General features: G+C 37.5%; 1 protein-coding gene across 1 annotated transcript in view; it reads right to left on the bottom strand.

The window, feature by feature from the left end:
- LOC145772624 (AP-3 complex subunit beta-2-like) overlaps positions 1-22799 on the bottom strand; it is a 59683-nt gene extending 36884 nt beyond the window's left edge. The window contains exons 1-8 of the mRNA XM_082584489.1: positions 22673-22799; positions 18810-18885; positions 15364-15534; positions 10370-10530; positions 9734-9800; positions 8915-9097; positions 8510-8680; positions 7868-8020 (exon numbers count right to left, since the gene is read on the bottom strand). Of these exons, the coding sequence (XP_082440615.1) occupies positions 7868-8020; positions 8510-8680; positions 8915-9097; positions 9734-9800; positions 10370-10530; positions 15364-15534; positions 18810-18885; positions 22673-22764 (1074 nt within the window). The 5' untranslated portion in view covers positions 22765-22799. The remainder of the gene's footprint in view (positions 1-7867; positions 8021-8509; positions 8681-8914; positions 9098-9733; positions 9801-10369; positions 10531-15363; positions 15535-18809; positions 18886-22672) is intronic.
- Between the last annotated feature and the right edge of the window lie 221 nt (positions 22800-23020).

Raw genomic sequence — 23020 nt, 5'->3', positions numbered from 1 at the left:
AGATTGTTACAAATTACCTCATCTTCAGGATAGTTGATTAGGAGTATTGCACAGTGTTTGTTGTGTGGTTGGAAATCCAACACATTACGGACATGCAATTACTGGGTGAAGTCACGTTCTATTTTGAGAGCAGAAAAACACAAGCGTTTAATATGGAGATACATACGTGCAAAAAAAACAAAAATCTTATTTTTAGCGCTGAAAAATAACGTTTATCCTCTTGAATATAGGGTTGAAAATTTTTGCAACGTTTTAAAAATATTTAATGTTTGTGGTACCTAAACAGACCACTTTTCTAATTCCAAATAAAAAGTTCCCATTGCTTCGCTGAAGTTTTCTAATCTAGTGACTGTCACATCAGCTTTTGATCCATTTTATTTTCAAGGCAGACCTGCAGTGCAAAGTTATTGCGTAGATGTGAAATTGGGTGTTAACGTGTCTTTTTTTCAACCTAAAGGTATCGCTGGATTTTAGAATGGATGAGGACATAGGCGTCGATTTTTTCTTAGAAGAGAGCAGGGTTGTGATTTTTGCCTTTTTCGGTGACGAGGTCACTCGACACGCGCCATCACTATTTGACAAACGCCGTGCCTTACGGAAAAAAAAAAAACGAAAAAAAAAAAAGGAAAATAAAAAGAAAAAAAAAACTGAGAGGGGACTAAACATCGTCAGGTCGAGGAACAATCAGGGGGGGGGCATCACGTGATGCTATCATAAAAGTGCTGACTTACGTAAACTTTCCTTCGCCAGGTAGGCCTACTTCAAAGCAAGATCTAAAAGCGACGCTTCACACGAGAAACTACCAAGGCGTCAGCGCCGCCATTTTGAACACTGCGGGAGAATGCTTTGATCGAAGTTCCAACGCCTGGCATCAAACATTTCGCAACACACGTTTCGTGCTATTCGACACAACGGGTTTCTTTTATAGATGAAATAACCTAGGCTACGTTGAGTTGTCAACGTCTATGTCAGTTTGTATTTCGCCGTTTGAGCTAATTAACAATATTGCTCTGGTAAAATCACTGTTATGATACTTGCTATGAAAGTTTTTCACATGTAGAAAACAGCCTGGTTTCCGACCAGACGTTCAGAAATACAGATGAAAAAAGCCGCTATTTTTATGGAAAGGAACATTTTGAACACTGCGGGAAAATGCTTGGATCGAAGTTCTAACGCCTGGCATCAAATATTTCGCCACACACGTTTCGTGCTATTCGACACAACGGGTTTCTAACTTTCTTCGAAGTAGGCTACTTTTACTTGTCAACGTCTATGCAAGTTTGTATTTATGTCTGACTAATGCACTTGTTGTTCCAAGAATAGAGAATTTTTTTGCAATGTGAATAAAGAATAGTAGACAGATAAACAGGGTTGCAACTTGCAACTCGACTTCCTTCCACTAAAAGGGTTTCTGTGATTACGTAATGGGCGATTTTGCACTTGCATTCACAAAAGCACACAACCCAGCTAGCAAAACCCGTCGTTTTTACATTGATTCAACGTCTGCAGACGTTGAATCGAAAAAACGAGAAGCGAAAAATATACTAGAGTAGGCTAGTCTATCACGACCGCACTGTTTGATTTGTTGTGATGTAATAATACCAAAAGTAGCGATACGCACGCTGTTACGTTAATTCACCTTGAATAACTCAGGGGGAAAAGTAAGTTAATTTTGAGTTAACTTTAAAGTAAGTTAACAGCACAAATCGATTTAAATTTCCTGGAGGGTTATATTGCGTAGGCTACCCAGACAGCAAGAATCATCATTTTACATTGATTCAACGTCTACAGACGTGAAGTCAATGCAAAAATAACGAATTTTAATGCCTGCGTACCAATGACCAAGAAGAAATTTAGGTTTGTTTTACATTAATTCGACATCTAGCGACGTTGAATTATCATAAAATAACGTTAATTGTTCAACCAGGTACCGGTAACAAATTAATAGCTCACTGCGAGATGATTGCCTCGATTTACGTTTACACTGACATAATTTCGGCACAATTGGGATACTGCGAGCAAACACGAGTCTGTTTGATAAAGAACTAGCTGTCAGAATCGGAATTATCAGATGCTGTATCGGAGGATGAGGTTGTCGCGTCGTCACTAGAATACTTGAAGACGCAAAACTGCCCGTTCATGAACGCGCGATGCCATATGATCGGAAGCATGACTATACTGCCAAAGAACCATTTATCGAATTTCGTACTACTTTTTTAACTTGACCCCGTAGCTTTTCTAATTCCAATTTGTTTCCGTCATAAAATTCTTTACAAATTTTGAAAAATACCACACTAACTTTTCCTTCTGTTTGATAATTAATCTATAGCAGGTAAAATTCTACTTTTTAACTGTATCTTCTTTCACCATGATTTATCTTCGCAACGACACCGGTAAACAATAAGCATTCGATGAAAAAATAACTTTTGCGTAACAATAAGCCGGTATTTATAAGGTTGCAAACTTTTTACAGTTCACAAGAGCATTGTCAGCGCATAAAAAAGCTTGCGTGATGCTCTGGGCTACCGCCGTGTGACACGCGACGAAGAAACGCATAAAATTTCGTTTGATTAAACATTAAAGCATACGGCAATTGCCGCCCTAATCCAAGGTTTGTTGATTTGGCGACGGCAATGTTTTTGCCGTCGTAGATACAAGCTAATTTCGAGGGCTGTATACATGTCCGGCAGGTACATAACTTAGCGCTTGATACTCCTTTGCAATCACTCAACCAGCGTGCGATTAAAAACTTAAGTTACACAACTTGTGGCCACACAACTTGTGCGGTAACTCGCGGCCAAACGCTTATAATCTGACTCTTGTGACATCATATTACTATTCGACAAACAAACGCAGAATTTTTGGTCGTTCGACAAGAAAGAAAAAATCGCAGCCCTGGAAAAGAGGAATTCTGGGTGGGCGAGAGTTTTCAAACAGATTTCATTGAATGTGTATGTTTGCAAATTCGCAATGGTTCAGTCTTTGAAATTAGCATATTTTTACTTCGGCAAAAACGTTGCCCAGGCCAAACGGCAATTGCTGTGAACATTTAGTGGGAAAAGATTGTACTAAAACATGTAAAACGAGAAGCGAAAAATATACTAGAGTAGTCTATCACGAACGCATTGTTTGATTTGTTGTGATGTAATAATACCAAGAGTAGCGATAAAGCGAGCAACGCGATACGCACGCTGTTACGTTAATTCACGTTAAGAAACTCACGGGGAGGGGGAAAGTAAGTTAATTTTGGGTTGATACAACGTTCAAGTCAGCACAAATCGATTTAATTTTCCCCGGAATGGCCCGTTTCGGCTAGTTCCCTATTCGGCTACAGTTTTGAATTGTATTTTATTCCACAATATCGTTTTTTTTTGCATTCCGACCAAGAAAAATAAATTGAAATGAAATTTAGCGCAAAATGTTTGAACTATTAAATTGAAATGTTTGCTCACATAAAATCGACATGTATCCTACGTCACCGTCTGTATGCAAACTTAGAATATATTAGAATCCTCAACTATTACAAAATTCCAAATCCAACGACGCCTTCTGTTTATTTAGAGAATTTATTTTATTCCACAATATCGTTTCTTTTGTAGTTGAAATTATCGAAGCTTTAGATGAGTGGGGTTTAGACCTAACCACTGAGATCTTAAATCATATTGATGACACCGGAAACATCCCTAGTGATATGGTACGTTCCATATTCATAACTTTACCAAAGAAAACCGGAGCAACAAAATGCTCCCTCCACAGAACAATTAGCCTTGTGAATCATCTAACAAAGATCTTACTCCGAATCATGATCATGAGATTGAGACCAAAACTACAATCGGAAATTTCAACAGCACAGCTTGGATTTGTTCCAGACAAAGGGACCATAAAAGGAATTTTTACATTAAAAATGATAACAGAGAGATGTATGTCTGATTCTTCTGTTTATTCAGAGAATTTGTATTTTATTCCACAATATCGTTTCTTTTGCATTCTTGCTTTTTATCCAATGTTTACCTTTGAGTGCCTTCCCAGACGACAAAATTTGTCATTTTTACATTGATTCAACGTCTGCAGACGTTGGGATCAATGTAAAAATGACGAGTTTTGTTGTCTGGGTTCGTTTAAAATAAGTGTTTTACATCAAAACAACATTTTTCATGATTAACAGTAGAGGTTAATGAGATAAAGTCTCAGCGAAAACGTGTCAACGAAAAAAAGACAGTTGCCAAATAGCGTTTGACATAAAAGATGAAGTTAAAACCTAAGTGGCAGTTTGGAATAAAGTCCTGTCCTGGGTTTCGGAGTTACTTGTTACTTTATCATGGCAGAGGAATCGATTACTACGCAACGCAAACTATTGGGTTGGTTTGCGTGTTGCAAAATAATGTGTCAAGATGATGTCACAATGCAAATTAACATCAAACAGCAAGCGCTATTACTAGGCTACAGAAAGTAATAAAAATGTTGCTTCCAATGCTTCGTGACACTCAGCGTGAGAACTCTCATTACCTCTCTTATTGACAAATTATCAAATTTTAATGTCTACATCTTGCATTTACAAAGTTACTCGGGTTCAATCTTTGTATTTTTAAGTAAAAATGAAGTCATATTTTATGATCTAAAATAGGGACTAATCGGATTAGCCGAATTGGACTGTAGCCGAATCGGACTAGCCGAATAGTAGCAGACCCAATTTTCCCAGCGGGTTATATTGCGTAACAACAATGCCCAATAAGAAATTCACGTTTGTTTTACATTAATTCGACATCTAGCGACGTTTAATTATCATAAAATAACGTTAATTGCTCAACCAGGTACAGGTAACATATCAAGAGCTCCTTGCGAGAAGATTACCTCGATTTACGTAAGCTTATCAGCCAACATAATTTCGGCACAATTGGGACACTGCAAGCAACACAAAGTCTGTTTGATGAACTAGTCAGAATCGGTATCATCAGATGCTGTATCAGCTGGATGAGATAACGGAAAGCGAGGCGCAATAAGGAGTAGATGCTTACAATAAATTGACGTCTACTGGAGTTAAATCAATGCAAATAGGGTGATATTTCTATAAAAGATTCTCCCAGCTGGGCACGTGTGTCTAAGCGCCGGCGAAGTAGGCAGTATCCCAAATAAAACATCCAGCAATAGTAAGATTGAATCAACATCCTAGTCTGGTGTAGTCCAAGAAAATTAGTTTTTTCTTGTAATCTTGTGGTCCTTACAATCACCACGCGTGTTATATCGTAGGCCACGCACCACGGTAATTTCGAAGAGTGTGGTTAGTCTTTCTCACAAAAACTGCGTTTAGCGTCGCTGCAGCAATTAAGCCTTAATAGGTTGGATGTTTTCTTTCCTGCGCCTTGCGATCTCATGAGCGCTGCTAAACTAAACAAACTTCTTTTATGTTTTCCTTTGCTACCTAAAAAGCGCGTGACTCGTGACCTGTTATCTTTAAAGTGGCGCCTTCGGATTTGCCGCATTTTGATTTGTAAAAGCGATTGTTTCAGTACGTCTTTAGTTTGTATCGGTTATTTTATTGTCATGTTCATTATGATGTCATATTTACATTCCCTTACGCTGACTGGGAACTGAAGTTTGATTGCGACGTAACAAAAGTGAGACCATTCGGAGAAAAGATCAAACGTGACTTTCTCTCACCAGGAATTGCTAGCTGTGGCAGTCGCCATAACAACAACAATGCAGTGAGTACCTCTTTTTTCCACGCAGCGTTGTTGGGGAATTGCTTTGTTCTGTCGGATACTTGGCGAGAGACATAGCGTAAAACAAGAAGTTGCGCTGCAGTTGGTTGGATAATCCAGCGTTTAAGAAAAACGGAAATAATTGTAACGATCACTTCATAAGTGTCATGAAAACAGGGTGGGCGAAACATATTTTGCCCACCCTCGCTTCACACGTCGCCCACCCGGCCCACCCTATTTCGACGCCTATGGATGAGGATGTATCTCGGCGTAACGTCTAGGCTATTTTCCGTAGGCTACAATTTGTCTTTATAATTTCGATATTGATAATTTTTGCTTGATTAAAATTTATAGACACATCATTCAGACCATTCTCATTTCTGTTGTTTTTATCCCGTTCAAATCTTCGAACCTCACAGCCCATCTTTCAGCGCCTCTCATTTTCCGGGAAACTAGCCTACCTTCACACAGAATCCCGGACACTTTCTTGAGTTTTTTTCCAACCAGCTCTTATTCTTAATATCATTGAATCTTGCACTCTTCCATCCATACTCAAAACATCTCCTGGGTAGCAGAACTTTTCAACCACTTCCAGTTTGTCTCCAATCCCCATCCAGAGTGACTGTCCCTTCATGTTTTTCCTTTTCCTTCCCTGGACAACGCTTGCTTTTACAGTCTTTTATTTTTACCCAATGGATATTCGGACACGCTTGGGATTTACACAAGTGCAATACCAAATTAAAAACATCAACCAGACAACATGAGCTAGTGAACACCTTTGCTGCAACTACAGTACGGTAGTATCTCAGATTCCAATAGGCTAAAAGTTACTTGTAGCCTATGAGAAAAACTTAGACTAAGAACTATCACGCATGCAAAAAATGACCTAGTTGGTTTAAATCATCACTCGCACCAAACTGTATAAACAATGAAAAACTACAATTTTGCTCTTTTCCAAGCAGAACAGGTGTTGTCATTCAAAAAAATTCATTATTTTAAGCTAAATTCAATAACACATGTCATTCAACAACTCTAATATAATTTTGTGTTTTGGTTAATTAAAGAAAACTTTTCATATCTACAAATTAATTAATTTTGTAAGACAAAAAAGATTTAAAAGTAATACTGTTATTTTATATGGCAACACTGCATGAAAATATTTGTAATCACTTAGTGGTCATCTTCAAGGAGGTAATTGACGGTGCAGAGACATAAATTTGGACTTGTCCATATTTTAGCCTATTAGAGCATGACTTCACCAAAAACCCTTCAAAGTTCTCCACCTATCACAATGCTTTCACAATTAATCGGTGGTGTAATTAGGCCTGCCAAAGCTCTTTTGAAAAAAAACTTGAAAAAAATAAATGTTCTTAAGAAACATGAACAAAATAAATGTTTTTAAAAAACCGGAAAAACGTAAAATCTAACGATTTTAAATCAATAGAAGCAAGTAGTTTCGTTTCAACTGTGGTGATTACTGTACACAAACGTCAGATACGATGTTTCAAACATCTGGTTTGACAAATTTAGATCAAATACAGTATATTCTGTGTAGCGTTACTGTGTATAATATTTTAAAGTGTGAAGTTCAAGTGGTATTTTTTTACTGTGTATTTTTTTTATTTTTGCACCTTATCTCATTCAAGCCCTTTCTATCTTGGGTAGATAAACAAGAACTTAACTGTTTTGGTTAGTAAACTCGAAGGAGACATACTTTTGATTATTATGTAATTATATGATAAAATAAACATAATATAATTATTACAAAATATGATTACTATAATATTAAAATAAATTATATGATAAAAAAAACTCATAATCTTATTTTAAAGTCCGGACCAGCAAAAGCAAACCTCTGCATAGGCCAAACCACAAAACAAACAACCAAGATTTTATTTGCAGTTGACTCTTGATAGGTTCTAATAATAGAAGGGTAACAAACTAAAACATTCGTGACATGTTTTCAATCCAAAAAAATGTTAAGCCGCATACTTTTACGTATCATGCATTTTTTTAAATATTAAAAATTTTATCAAAAAAATATATATATTTAAAACCTGGTTCCTTCATAAAGCCTGTTTTGGTTTACAATCATCCGCTTACAGTATTCTAGGATTAGTTGACAGACAACAACCTTGTGTTTGGCGTATCACCAAACACGGACACACCTTTCTCTTCAGTGTCATGGATGCGATGTTTTGCAAAACGATGGCCTGCACTTCCCGTCTCCCGCGCAGGAGCCTCACTAAGGCCTTGGCCACCGTTGATACTTCCTGACGGGGCGCTAGGTGGTAGTAGAGTTGAGCAACAGACATGACCACCTGGAAAACCAAAGTCAGTCAGTTAGTTGGCCATAATTACTTAATTGGTCAATAGTTTACCTGGTAAATTACGACAAGTACATGTTGTTGGAGGAGGTTGGCATTTTATGAAGTGACGCCTGGATTTGTATGCAGTTGTACTTTTCGTCAGTTTTAAAATTAACTTAATTTCAATATGTACTTTATTGTATTTATAATTGTCAAGTATCACGGACATTTTTCTGACAAAATTACCTGCACTGTATCATTACAACCACCAATGAACAGAAAAGAATGCTAATTACTTTAGCAGAATGTAAAAATACAGTCTTTATTACAAAATCACGCATTGATAATGTAATAAAGCTTGACATATCCATCGTCACAGGACATTTTTGAGAAATCAATGTCAAGTGAATGCTAGGAATGTTTCTTTTTTCTGGGTTATTATAAAAATTTCTATTACAGGATCGACGATTGTACTTGTCAGTGGCATGTGACAAAACTTACAGCAGCATTTCGACTCTGCAGCAACGGTTTCGAACTTTTAAGCAGCAAGCGGTGATCATGATCCATGATGTACTGAGGCTTCTTTGTTGTTTCCTTGGAACTGTCATTCTCCTCATCACTGTTCTCATCCTCTTCATAAAATGGCTTTTCGGTGTCATCTTCATCAGTTTCCTGAATAAATTGGCAAATCTTCAATAACAATCGACGCTCTTGCACAATACAGTGCGTTTATCACAGTTACGTTATTGCTGTGGATTGTAGGTGCTTGTGTAATATAATGGATTATGCAAGAGTAGACACCAAACGACTAAATTGATCATTGCTGTGTAGTTAGTTTCAAAAGATCTGGGATAAAATTCAAAGAAAATCTCTTCTCCCACTTGCAAAATAACTAAAAATTCTTACAAATTTATTGGGATCCAAAAACTGCGTCCTTGCGTATCTGGTCAGCATCGACAAGATCGCTATCTGACCCCACTCGTCAACATCCACCAACAAGGAGCAAAGATGTCGATAATGCTTGTGCACCAGATCAATTCTTTCGGGGCACACCTCTTGAAAAGCTATCACCACGCTCCCAGCCACAAGCTGTGAAAACAAACAAAAAAACATCATAACCAACCAGTGCAATTATAAATCATACGACTTCGTAATGGACACAAAACAACTATAATAGTTTATTTTGAAAGAAGTCTTTGTGTCACTTTGGCTTGCTTATCAAGAAAAATCCGAACAAGTAACAATCCAGAACCCAAATTCATACTCGGTCCAATACGTGCACTCAGATATTTTTCAAGCAAGATATTTTTCAAGATATTTTCAGATATTTTCAGATATTTTTCAAGCATTTTCTTTAAAATACAATTAACTTATTCCAGCTGCTGTATCAACAAAGATTAGATCCTCGCAAGTAATTGCCAGTTGTTGACCCCAAGCGTTAAAGTTTTAAGTATCGGACGCTTTGGACTAATGTAAACACAACACATTCGTGTTCTTATTTCTCTACAAATGTGAACCAGTGAATCCTTTCTCACACATGTATGTATTCTTTAAGTGGAATATGCGGTTACCGCCTATGAAGCAACGTGTTCACCATCACCAAGAAGTCCTCCATCAATATTGAGTAAAAGTCAGGTTTTCTGGTATTACATTGATGATTGAATGAAAACTACCACCACTACCTAATAACATTCTCATGATTTTCTAAATAAAAGCAACACATACCGTTGTTCGATCTCTGAGAAGTTTGTCGATAATCTCAACAAGGCTATCTTTTTGATCTGGATCTAGACTGAAGAAACAAACAACGAGATAATGTGCGTAGTGAACGAATACAATTGTATTTAATCAAAATAGCCAGCAACGTTTCTAAGAAGCAGTAGGTCATGTTGTTGTCCTGTCTGTTGTTACTATACTCTACCGCCATCTTTTGACACAATAATGGAACACAACGTCTGTAACTTTAAGCGCATTCGGCGATAAAGAGCCGCGAAAGTCGCCATGCTTGTTATCCTAAGTTCATTTTTGTAAGATCGACAATCATCTTGGAAAGAGTGAAACACTGTATTAGGCTAAATGGGTCTCAACAGTTCCACGTTTATTCTGACAACGTCAAACCTTTTTAGCGGTTAGATCCATTCTTAGAAAAATCGCAGTAGCTTATCATAATGTGACGACTGACGATAAACAAAAACATTCTCAAGTTAGTCCTTCTGTTTATGGCTGGATTAGAGACTTACTGGTGAATAACATACAACGCTAAGTGGTGTAATAAGCATTCAGCTTTGTGTTGATAATCAAGAGGTGCACCATTTAAACAGAATTCTTTAAAAACTCTTGAATCATACTTTGAGATCATACCTGTATAACTTGGGAATAGCATACGCAGCAGTTTTCCTCACAAACGGAGACATATCGCTAACACCCTCCTTTATCGAGAGCAACATGATAGGAACAATCATTTCGATTCTTATGCTCGACAATACTCGAAGTGCGCTTGCTCTTATCAACTGATTTGGATCCTAACACCGTGAAAAAAACTTTTTATAAACGAGCAGAAATGGATAATTATGTCAATGTGAGATACCTTTAGGTGCACAGGACCACACTATACAGTATGATAACGATTGTTCACGTAAGTATTCTTCTTCCAATAGGAACACAGCCAAGAAATTGCTTCTTTGGTTTTTGCTATTTGGGTCATTCCATATCAACTCAGCCACCCATGTATATGGCACCTCTCAGATTTTGCTGAAAAGTTGTCATACTATACATTAGGCTACCAAACGAAAGAATTCTAAGTTTTAGATCAATATCTCAAACGGTTTTCCCATGGCAGCCATTTGAATTTCGGGCGCTACCCTCGTTTTTGACTTGAGGGGATAGCAAATAGCAATTTCAGCCATTTTCAGAGCCCCATAACTTTTACTGTAATTGTGGTAGAAGACTAAAAATTGCTGTGCTAGTTCATTATAAACTATACTACACAATTTAATAAGAAAAAACAACATCTCTTGATGCATAAGTGTTAGGTGGGTCATCAAAATCCTGTTTTTTTGCCCCGTATAAGTGAGTTTTTCAATTTTCAAATGCTTCTACCACCCAAACCAATCAAAATATTTTTCTAAAACCTAATTATTTGTAATATTTGGAAAAATTTCTTCTGCCAACTTGAATTTGGGAGTTGTGGTGCCATTAACAGAGATCTTATGGGGATCTGAAAACCCTATCAGGCAGAAATGACCCTTTTTTACCCTTATGTTTAGAGCCCCAAATGACCGCGTGGGCATTTTATGGTCATGCTGAAATTTATACCAGACAAACACATACATTTATTCTTTCATTTCATGAAATAAAATCTTTGAGTATCAAACTCCTTCACTATAAATTTTATGTTTTTAAAATGTAACATTTTGGTCATTTTTGACAAATAATCTCAAGTCCTTAATGTAAGTCAGAAAAAATTCAATAATGATTTATCATGAAAAAAGTGAAAATAAGTAGGTACTATGCTTAGTGATCATAAACATTGGAATCCTGACATTGTTGACCATTAATTTATGTTCAAAATGATGCTTTCACCTCTTCTCACCCATGAAAAAGTACCCACTTGCAATCAATAAGCTATTATGTAGAGATAAATTGGAGGAAAATGATCTATGCGTTTTCAAAAAATAAATTGTTTTCAGTTTGCACTATAATTCTGCATTATGTAAAATGCTTAGCTCAAATCAATATTCCAATTGTGCGGTTGTTGGTACACCACACTCACCAAGCAGTGAACAATGCTTAGGGTCCTGTAGATGGGTCCATTTAGGAGTATATTTTTAGGTAGATTTCCAATTTAGCAAAATTTTCTATTCACCTGATTTTGTATTGTTTTTAAGATATTTATGAATTTTGGTTTGTCATACTTGATCCAATGTTACAGGCTACAGCACAAAATAAAAGGGAATGCATGATCCATCTTTGTGACTCACTCTTGTTAGGCCTACCTCATCTAAAACAGTTTATCTCGAATCTGCACAAGGTAATCTATTTTAGCGATGGTGCAGCTTCACAATATAAAAATTATAAGAACTTCACCAACCTGTGCTATCACAAACATGACTTTGGTATTTCTGCTGAATGGCACTTTTTTGCCACTTTGCATGGGAAAAGCCTATGTGACGGAATGGGAGGCACTGTCAAACGTCTTACAGCACATGCAAGTCTTCAGGCCCCCAGTGCAAACCATATTTTGACACCATTACAGATGTTTGAATGGGCAACAACAAACATCAAAAACATTCAGTTCTTCTTCATTAGTGCAGACGATGTTAAACAATAAAAAAGAGTATCGTCGTCGTGTGAGCCTCTGGGGCCGAGGGTCTATCCTTTTACCACCCCAGATTCACGATGTTTCCAGACTACACTGGAAGGCTACTAGAGAGCAGCCAGTCTTTGGTTACATCATCCATGACACGCAGACTTTCCACTCTGTTGTGGCTTGAAGATGGAGCAGTCATTGATGATGTGGTCTGCGGTCTGTTCCTCGGCACCACATTCACAGGAGGAAGAAGAGGCCATTCCCCATTGGTGCATGGTTGAGAAGAGTATGAATGGAGAGACGTTATGCCTCGACTAAAACTATTAGGGGAACACGTTCACACCATTGCTTTATTCCAATTTCCATCAATAGTACGAATGAAAAGAATGTCACAAGATTCAATCTTCACTGACATCAGTGCAGAACAAATCTGTGATGCAAAACATTTGGATGAAGAACGCTTGCTTTCAGATCAATCAAAAATCTCAACTCTGTTCCAACCAGGAATATACATTGCCTGTCCTGTATCTATGATGATGATTGGTTCATTGGATATATTATTGAAAGTTCAGATAAACATGGTGTTTGGTGATGTTTTCGTAAAATTCATGAAGCGTGTAAACAACATTTTGATGGGGCTGCCAGACCAAAGACAAATGTCTTGTTGGATGCCATTCCATCATATAGTTTGTTGTGTTGGTGTACCAGAAACCTACGGACACAGTGCTCGAAAATACAAACTTAACCAAAATGATTATGAAAATGTTCTGGCACTACTTCCACAGTTTCTTAGACCAGCGTTTCTCAAAGTGGGCGAAATTGCCCCTCTGGGGGCGATTTCGAGCGCCAGGGGGGCGAAAAAATCAAAGGGGGCGATCGGAGGGCGAAAACACTCAAAGGGGGCGAATTTATCAAACCACCAATAACAGCCCAATGCCCAAACCATTTATTGCAAAAAGTGAATCCACCTTGACTGACAATGCATCGCTGCTGCTTGAATACGAGCGTTTTGTTTATAATATGAGAACAAGAAGAAATGATTTTTGCGCTCAGTCTTCCTACAGATATTTGGGCATCAAGCATCTTTAATGCAGTGAAAAACTTCTACGAAGAGAAGGGAATTCCACTGAAGAATATTCTACAATGCGCAACTGATGGTGCTCCGGCAATGGTTGGAAAGCATTGAAGGTTCATTGCACTGATGAAAAGAGTAATTCCTGGACTTATTGCAATATATTTGTGTAATCTACCGTCAGCATTTGGTTGCCCGTAATCCCAGTCCTGAACTGCATGAATCACTGAATATTGTGATAACATGCGTCAACAAGATAAAAGCGCATGCTCTCAACGACAGATTATTTCGTTCACTTTGTTGCCAAAATGATGAACAAATTGAACGTCTTTTTTTGCATACCGCGGTAAGATGGCGTTGAAAAGGGGTTTTCGGCTGTGACATTGATGCTTTCAAAGCAAAGAAATTGCTTGCTAGTTCATAAACGGGGTGATCTTCGACTCTATCTTACGAAGATGTCGCCAAACATTTCAAAACTTAGTAAAAGTAGCCAAGCTCATCCATCCCATTGAACATTATCAATTATCATGTTACTGTCAATTTCGTTAATTAAATTCCCAAAACTAAATTTGTTTATCATTCTATTATCAATGTTTATTTTACTTGACAGAGTTAGGGGGGCGAAATTTTATTTCAATAACGAAAAGAGGGCGATGTGCTAAAAAAGTTTGAGAAACACTGTCTTAGACAATAGATGATATTCAAACTCAACTAAGCTGATTTGAGCTATGCATTTTACATAATGCAGTTTTATAGTGCAAACTGAAAGCAATTTAATTTTTTGAACATGACTTAATCATTTTCCTACAATTTTATCTCCATATCATAGCTCATTGATTGCAAGTGGGTACTTTTTCATGGGTGAGAAGAGGTGAAAGCATCATTTTGAACATAAATTAATAGTCAACAATGTCAGGATTCCAATGTTTATGATCACTAAGCATAGTACCTACTTATTTTCACTTTTTTCATGATAAATCACTGTTGAATTTTCTCTGACCTACATTAAGGACTTGAGATTATTTGTCAAAAATGACCAAAATGTTACATTTTAAAAACATAAAATTTATAGTGAAGGAGTTTGATACTCAAAGATTTTATTTCATGAAATGAAAGAATAAATGTATGTGTTTGTCTGGTATAAATTTCAGCATGACCATAAAATGCCCACGCGGTCATTTGGGGCTCTAAACATAAGGGTAAAAAAGGGTCGTTTCTGCCTGATAGGGTTTTCAGACCCCCATAAGATCTCTGTTAATGGCACCACAACTTCCAAATTCAAGTTGGCAGAAGAAATGTTTCCAATTACAAATAATTAGGTTTTAGAGAAATATTTTGATTGGTTTGGGTGGTAGAAGCATTTGAAAATTGAAAAACTCACTTATACGGGGCAAAAAAACAGGATTTTGATGACCCACCTAACACTTATGCATCAAGAGATGTTGTTTGTTACTATTGAATTGTGTAGTATAGTTTATGATGAACTAGCACAGCAATTTTTAGTCTTCTACCACAATTACAATAAAAGTTATGGGGCTCTGAAAATGGCTGAAATTGCTATTTGCTACTCCCTCAAGCCAAAAACGAGAGTAGTGCCTGAAATTCAAATGGCCGCCATGGGAAAACCGTTTGAGATATTGATCTAAAACTTAGGATTCTTTCCTTTGGTAGCCTAAGGCATAGTATGACAACTTTTCAGCAAAATCTGAGAGGTACCATATACAAGATTTCTTCATATTGGCTGTTTTGATATGAAATGACCCATTTGTTTAACAAAGCAATATGATATGTATACCATAGATCGAATAAAAATAAAATATTATGATTTTTTCCTCTTCACAAAGTCTTCAAGATTTATTTGTCGCATCTGCTTCAAATTAAAGATTTATAAACATCTAAAACCACTAATAATGAAAAAACAAAGCATAGCATCAAACAGTTGAAATTCTTGAATTGTTAAGTACCAGCAGTCACCTTCAAACCCCTTTGAAAAGTGGATATGGAGAGTAAAGCCAAATCTTGTTGCTCTTCGGCATAGCGTTCCAGATAAACATAAACGAGCTTCTTTACTTCAATGTTCTTGCAAGCGACATTCTTTACAACGGCCGGGAAAAGCATGGATGCATTTTTTCCTTTTGCTATCATCTGGAAATAAAATGGAGATATATAAAAAATGACTTTCTATGCAGTTTTTTAACTGCAGCGAAATCTGAGTTATGTGATTGATTGTTGGAAAACTGGGTCCACGTCTTTTAGGTACATACAGTTAGGTGCTTGTCAAATAGGTGCGCGCACACGCAAAGAGCGTGAGAGTTTATACTTCATCAACATATAGCTTAGGCTACCTTAAACCTTGTTCAGACTGTGAAGTAGCATTAAGCTACTCTTGATCAAAAATGTTAATTATATCTTTTACCACTATGCCCCCTCCCCACTAACAATCCTGCGTCCGCCACTGAACGTATCCATAATACGAGTGGTTCACTGGGTTGAGTAAGCCAATTACGTTGTCTACGTTAAAACCGGAATGGCCCGATTCGGTGAGTCCGATCCCTTAACGGAGGATTTTTTCAATTTTTCTTTTTAATTATTGGGTACCGTGGCCTAATTATCATTGCCGTTTTAGGGTTAGGGGTTAGGAGTTAGGGGTTAGAGGTTAGGAACTCACCAAATCAGACTCACCGAATCGGACTCACCGAATAGTAGCAGACCCGTTAAAACATTATATACGAGACGTAAAGAGTTTTCTATCATATTATTTGTTTAAGTACAAAATCTATTTAAATCAGTTTCCTAGTTGTTGCAAACTAACAAAATATTGTCAATGCAAACTGAGTATGGTAGGCTAATCTTATACAATATAACTTGCTGGTTATAATCAGCAGATGGCATTTTTTAATTCGTAATTTTTACCAATTTTCATTATTGCAGTTAGCACAATTTCAAGCAGCCATCAATTTAAAAATTTTGTCACTTAATATGGGCAGGGCGGTGGGTTGGCGCAACGGATAAAGCGTTGGCTTTCCAATTATGCAAACCTGGTTCGACACCTGGCTTCAGCTGGTTGTTGAAAAACACCACTCACCTCTACCCAGGGTGTAATAAATTCGGAATGGCCCGTTTCGGCTAGTTCCCTATTCGGATACAGTTTTGAATTGTATTTTGTATTTTATTCCACAATATCGTTTCTTTTGCATTCCGACAAAAGAAAAATAAATTGAAATGAAATTTAGCGCAAAATATTTGAACTATTAAATTGAAATGATTGCTCACATAAAATCGACATGTATCCTACGTCACCGTCTGTATGCTAACTTAGAATATATTAGAATCCTCAACTATTACAAAATTCCAAATCCAACGACGCCTTCTGTTTATTTAGAGAATATTGCGTTTTATTTCACAATATCGTTTCTTTTATAGTTGAAATTATCGAAGCTTTAGATGAGTGGGGTTTAGACCTAACCACTAACCAGGGGCAACAAAAATGGTTATTACAAGTGGTGTTTCAAAGATAAAACACTTCGCGAAAGAGATTTAGATCATTTAAACGGACTTAAAGAGTGCCAAAAGCGAAAAATAGCCTACGTTGCTCTTGCCCGCAAAACAGCAGCTGATCGCATGGCTTTCTCATACGGTATGGAAATTTCAAATTAGATGATAGAGTAACTTACGCTGCTGGAATAGTCACGTAACTATTCACTGCAATATTAAGTAAACCAGCTAAATTAGACGCGCTATTTTCAACGAGGTCTTCCCGCTGTGAGATCAATTATGATTCAGCAGAACGCATTGTTTTGTTCGCAATGTGTGAGAATTAAATTGAAAACCGATAAAAGAAAAGATGTTTAATGGTCTTGGTCGCAAATATTGCCTGCAATAACGACGTCTCTTACCGCTATTATCACCTGGCCAACCTGACATCATTGTCTTATGCGGCCGCTTAGGTTTGACATCGACTTCAATGATTATGGAATGTTACGTAATAAGAACGATTATATCCTACATGCAAAAATAAAAAATTGATCTCTTAAAACAGCTCTTTCTGTTTTGTCTCGTGAGCTTTGCATATTGCTTAACAAGTGCATAAAGTTTAGAATTGACAAGAAATCATTAAATTTGAAATTTAAGTTCCAATCACTGGAAATAAACGTATTCAAAACTTTTACTTTTCGTTTCAAACTCCGTAATCTACGTCAACAATGATTTTACGGCAGTAAAAATGCGTTCATTTTGAAAACTGCCAAGCTGGAGACGTAAGCTTGTCCCGCGTATAGATTGAACCTGAATTTTTGAGGTGAAATTCACTTGCGAACATCTCGACTTATACTCGAGTATATACGGTATTCGATAAAAGACTGTAAAGACTTTCGATAAAAAACACTTCGCCGTTGTTAACGCTTTGAAGGTAAGTAATTAGCAAAACGTGCGATACGAGGTTAATAAAACCGATAGCGGGTTTCCACTCTGCTTAAAATCATGATTTTTTGCGTTTTATTTCGATAACTTCACTGTCTTGATCGTTGTTATTCACTCGCACAAAAAGGAAATAAATCGGCTTGTTTTCCAACTGTTCCAATTATGAGCTAACAATATCAAAATTTTTACGACTAGGCGTACTGCGTGCGTAAAACTAATCGTTTCAAGCAGCGGTTCTAATAAATTCGGTTTGCGACCTAGGTGTCAATACAAACAAGACACTAAGCTTAATCAAAGACTATTTTAATTGAGTAAAATAGCCATATGGTTATGACGTCATCACCTTTCTCGCCCCCTAAAGTTTTTTGAAAAGTCAGCGCCTTCATTCAAAACTGTCTGTAGCCGAATAGAGAACTAGTCAAATGGGACTAGCCAAATGGGACTGTAGCCGAATAGGGAAATAGCCGAATCGGACTAGCTGAATAGTAGCAGACCCTAATAAATTGGGTGGGCTTAATTGTTGCAGGAAAGGCGGCTGAGAGAAAGGAACTGGCCACCCACTCTCCTTAGTGCCGAAGGACGGCTTAGTACAGTGAGAACCTTATATTCTTATACCCAACAATTGAATCAAGTATGCGACTACCTTTAAAATCGGAATGGCCCGTTTCGGTGAGTCCGATCCCTTAATGGGGTTAGGAGTTAGAGGTTAGGAACTCACCGAATCGGACTCATCGAATAGTAGCAGACCCCTTTAGAATATGGGCATTGGGCAGTGTAGGAAAAATGCAAGGGTTAGGAGTTAGAGGTTAGGAACTCACCGAATCGGACTCATCGAATAGTAGCAGACCCCTTTAGAATATGGGCATTGGGCAGTGTAGGAAAAATGCAACTCAGTCTCAGACAGCATAAACCAAATCAATACACATTTTCCTGTTTGGCTTCTAATTGCAAATGAATGCTCCAGAAACAGAGTGTGTATACTGTGTAAGTTATGTTCTTACCCCAATAATGCGTTTCATGGCTTCTAGCTTTAAAGAATCCTTGTTCTGGTCTAGCATCTCCTTTAAATCTTCATGCCTTTGAAAACGATACGAGTACAATTGTGTTAAGATTATGTCCAAATGTTTCTCAAAGCAAAAGTTTAATCTTAAACAAATAAAAACTAACAAGTTGCCTCTGAGCCAATAAAGATCATCATTCTTGAGAGTGTATCAACATTCGGCGACATAAAAACGATGCACAAATGGCAACTTTGCTGGCTGGGTATTTCTTTTGTCATAAAAGACAACGGTCTGTTAATGTTTATATATATACAAGCCAAAATGCAGGTTTTGACAAAAAAGTTATGAACTAGAGCAGGGGTTCTTAAACTGGGGTCCGTGGACCCCTTGGGGGTCCACGGACTAGTTTTAGGGGGTCCATGAAGGACCAATGGAAATCTTAGTTTATAATTCCAAAAATGGAATAAATCTTTCAAAAGAAATGAGATTACGTTCAAACAACGCTGATGATTTTCCTTAGGTCATCGTTAGTCATTGCTTTTTGCATCGCCATGCATAGCATCGAAAACTCTCCCAACAAATTTTGTCTGGTAATGTGAAAATCGTTTATTTTATCAGAGCTTGTGCTTTGAACCATTGAATATTCAAGAGGTTATGTCAAGAAATTGGAGCGGAACATGAAGTTCTCTTCTATAACACTGGTACAGAAGTTCGCTGGCTGTCAAGGGGACAAGTTTTGAAGCGCTTTTTCTTTTTTTCTAAGAGACAAAAATATTGAACTCTCAAAGCAGTTTAACAGTGAAGAGTTTATTCGAGGGTTAGCTTACTTGGCTGATGTTTTTACTCATATGAATGAGGTACCGGTACATCGTTGATCGTTCTATTCAAGGCCCTGCTGTTACAAGTAAGGACGCTTCTGAAAAGCTTAAAGCTTTTCAGGACAAGTTATCTCTGTGGAAAAGGAGATTGGAGACTAACAACTATTCTAATATCTCAACGTTGTAAGAATTGATGCTTTAAAATGGAATTGCAGTTTGTAATGCTCTACCATCTTCTCTGCACACAGACATGTGCAGACATTTGGAAGCATTGTAAAACTCTTTCAGAGGTTACTGCTTAGACGCAAAGGATATTAAATATACAGCATGGATATGTTACCCTTTCCTCGTAGAACTGGAATCTATCAGTGATGAGGACCTTACAAAAGATGAGTTCATTGAACTAAGGGCAATGGAATCGTTAAGAATGTCCTTCAGTTCGAAAAGTATTGGCGATTATTGGAGTTGGTTGACAATAAGCAAATATCCTCTTTTGGTAAAGAGAGCCATGGCTCGCATATGCTGATCAAAAAAGTTTCGGACTAGACCACAAAGGGGGTCCACGCAAACAAAAATTGTTTTTAAGGGGTCCGCGCTAAAAAAAGTTTAAGAACCCCTGAACTAGAGTGTGGTTTCGGTACCTCTAAATACCCATTGTCAGGCATTGTCGGGCATTGTCGGACATTTTCAGGCATTGTCGGCTTTTTGGGGGGTTGTGGAGCATTTCTAGGGGATGTCGAGCATTTCTAGGGGTTGTCGAGCATTTTCAGGGGTTGTCAGGCATTGTAGAGTACGGTACCGTAGCTACTTTCAGGCATTGTTGGGAATTTCCAGGCATTGTCTAGGATTTCCAGGCATTGTCGATTATTATCAGTGGTTGACGGGTTTGTTAGGCATTATAGAACATTTTCAGGCATTGTCGAACATTTTCAGGGGTTGTCGAGCATTTTCAGGAGTTGTCAGGCATTGTTGGGAATTACCAGGCATTGCCTAGGATTTCCAGGCATTGTCAATCATTATCAGTGGTTGACAGGTTTGTTAGTCATTATAGAACATTTTCAGGCATTGTCGAACATTTTCAGGGGTTGTCGAGCATTTTCAGGTGTTGTCAGGCATTGTAGAGTAGCTACTATCAGGTATTGTCTACAATCTAAAGGCATTGTCTAGGATTTCCAGGCATTGTCGATCATTATCAGTGGTTGACAGATTTTTTAGTCATTATAGATCATTTTCAGGCATTGTCGAACATTTTCAGGGCTTGTCGAGCATTTTCAGGGGTTGTCAGGCATTGTAGAGTAGCTACTTTCAGGCATTGTTGGGAATTTCCAAGCATTGTCTAGGATTTCCAGGCATTGTCGATCATTATCAGTGGTTGACGGGTTTGTTAGGCATTATTGAACATTTTCAGGCATTGTCGAACATTTTCAGGGGTTGTCAGGCATTGTAGAGCAGCTACTTTCAGGCATTGTTGGCAATTTCTAGGCATTGTCTAAGATTTCCAGGCATTGTCGATCATTATCAGTGGTTGACAGGTTTGTTAGTCATTATAGAACATTTTCAGGCATTGTCGAACATTTTCAGGGGTTGTCGAGCATTTTCAGAGGTTGTCAGGCATTGTAGAGTAGCTATACTTTCAGGCATTGTCTAGGATTTCCAGGCATTGTCGATCATTATCAGTGGTTGACAGATTTTTTAGTCATTATAGATTTATAGAACATTTTCAGGCAGTGTCAAACATTTTCAGGGGTTGTCGAGCATTTTCAGGGGTTATCAGGCATTGTAGAAGAGCTACTTTCAGGCATTGTTGGGAATTTTCAGGCATTGTCGAACATTTTCAGGGGTTGTCGAGCATTTTCAGGGGTTGTCAGGTATTGTAGAGCAGCTACTTTCAGGTATTGTCTAGGATTTCCAGGCATTGTCGATCATTATCAGTGGTTGACAGGTTTGTTAGTCATTATGGAACATTTTCAGGCATTGTCGAACATTTTCAGGGGTTGTCGAGCATTTTCAGGGGTTGTCAGGCATTGTAGAGCAGCTACTTTCAGGCATTGTCTATATTTTAAAGGCATTGTCTAAGATTTCCAGGCATTGTCGATCATTATCAGTGGTTGATAGATATTCTTTAGTCATTATAGATCATTTTCAGGCATTGTCGAACATTTTCAGGGGTTGTCGAGCATTTTCAGGGGTTGCCAGGCATTGTAGAGTAGCTACTTTCAGGCATTGTGTCTAATTTAAAGGCATTGGCTTATAGGATTTCCAGGCATTGTCGATCATTATCAGTGGTTGGCAGATTGTTTAGTCATTATACAACATTTTCAGGCATTGTTTTTGCGTTCTATCAAATTATCATTCCCTGGAAATTCCCAACAATGCCTGAAAGTAGCTACTCTACAATGCCTGACAACCCCTGAAAATGCTCGACAACCCCTAGAAATGCTCTAAACCCCCCCAAACAGCCAACAATGCCTGAGAATGCCTGACAATGGGTATTTAGAGGTACCCTGTGGTTTAATAGCAAAAATAACGACAAAACCATTCTGTAAGTCTTGCTCAGTTGTAAAACGTAAACTTTCAGAAAAAAGGTTTTATTATGAAACTTAGTGATAAACAGAAACTGCATATCACATATATAAAGCACACACAGTCACCCACTAAAATATGCATTTCAGTAACTTCAAAGGGTAATAAAAAATGGAATTACTTAATATCATATAAGCAAATAATACAAAATGAATTGCATAAGACACAGTATAATACTCAAAGAGTCTAAGCATTTTTGTTGATGTTCATCAATTCTGATATTTTTTTCTCGCTGAAGCCGAAGTGAAATAGCATGCTTAAACCGGGAAATAGTAGAAGTATGAAATGATGAATGCAGCTTGAGATGTTAACTCATCATACCGATATTGTCAAATTGTTTACACTTTACAGTCCCTTTGTTAGATTGGGTGTTTTATGATAAAAACTTATACAACATAAGTAGCCTACTGCTCTACTAGTGTAGCCTATGTAATATGTATCAATAATAAATTAAACACAAACTTCTTATAGTTGACATTGAAGAGGCCTCCACTCGATGGATCTTTCCCTTCATCTCCTCCTCCTCCGGTTGATTGTTTTTGATGATAGGACATACTGGATTGGGCAACAATTAGCAAATTAATTTTGCCTGCAAATATTTATCATTCTGCATAAAAGTAAACAGTTGTTTATAATATTACCTGGAAGCTAGTCACAAGTGTCACAAATGCAATAGGCTACTTTTACGGTAGAAACACTCATCTCAAACAAGCTGCTATATAGAACCAAATAACAGATTGTTATTGACAACAAAGCTATTAAAAATTTTCAGTACGGTAACTGAAATTTAACTTTATTATCTATAGTGCA

The sequence above is a fragment of the Aplidium turbinatum genome, chromosome 6, assembly GCF_918807975.1.
Source record: "Aplidium turbinatum chromosome 6, kaAplTurb1.1, whole genome shotgun sequence".
Classification (NCBI taxonomy): Eukaryota; Metazoa; Chordata; class Ascidiacea; order Aplousobranchia; family Polyclinidae; genus Aplidium; species Aplidium turbinatum.
Note: the sequence above shows the minus strand (reverse complement) of the source record. Positions and strands in the feature narration are given on the sequence as shown.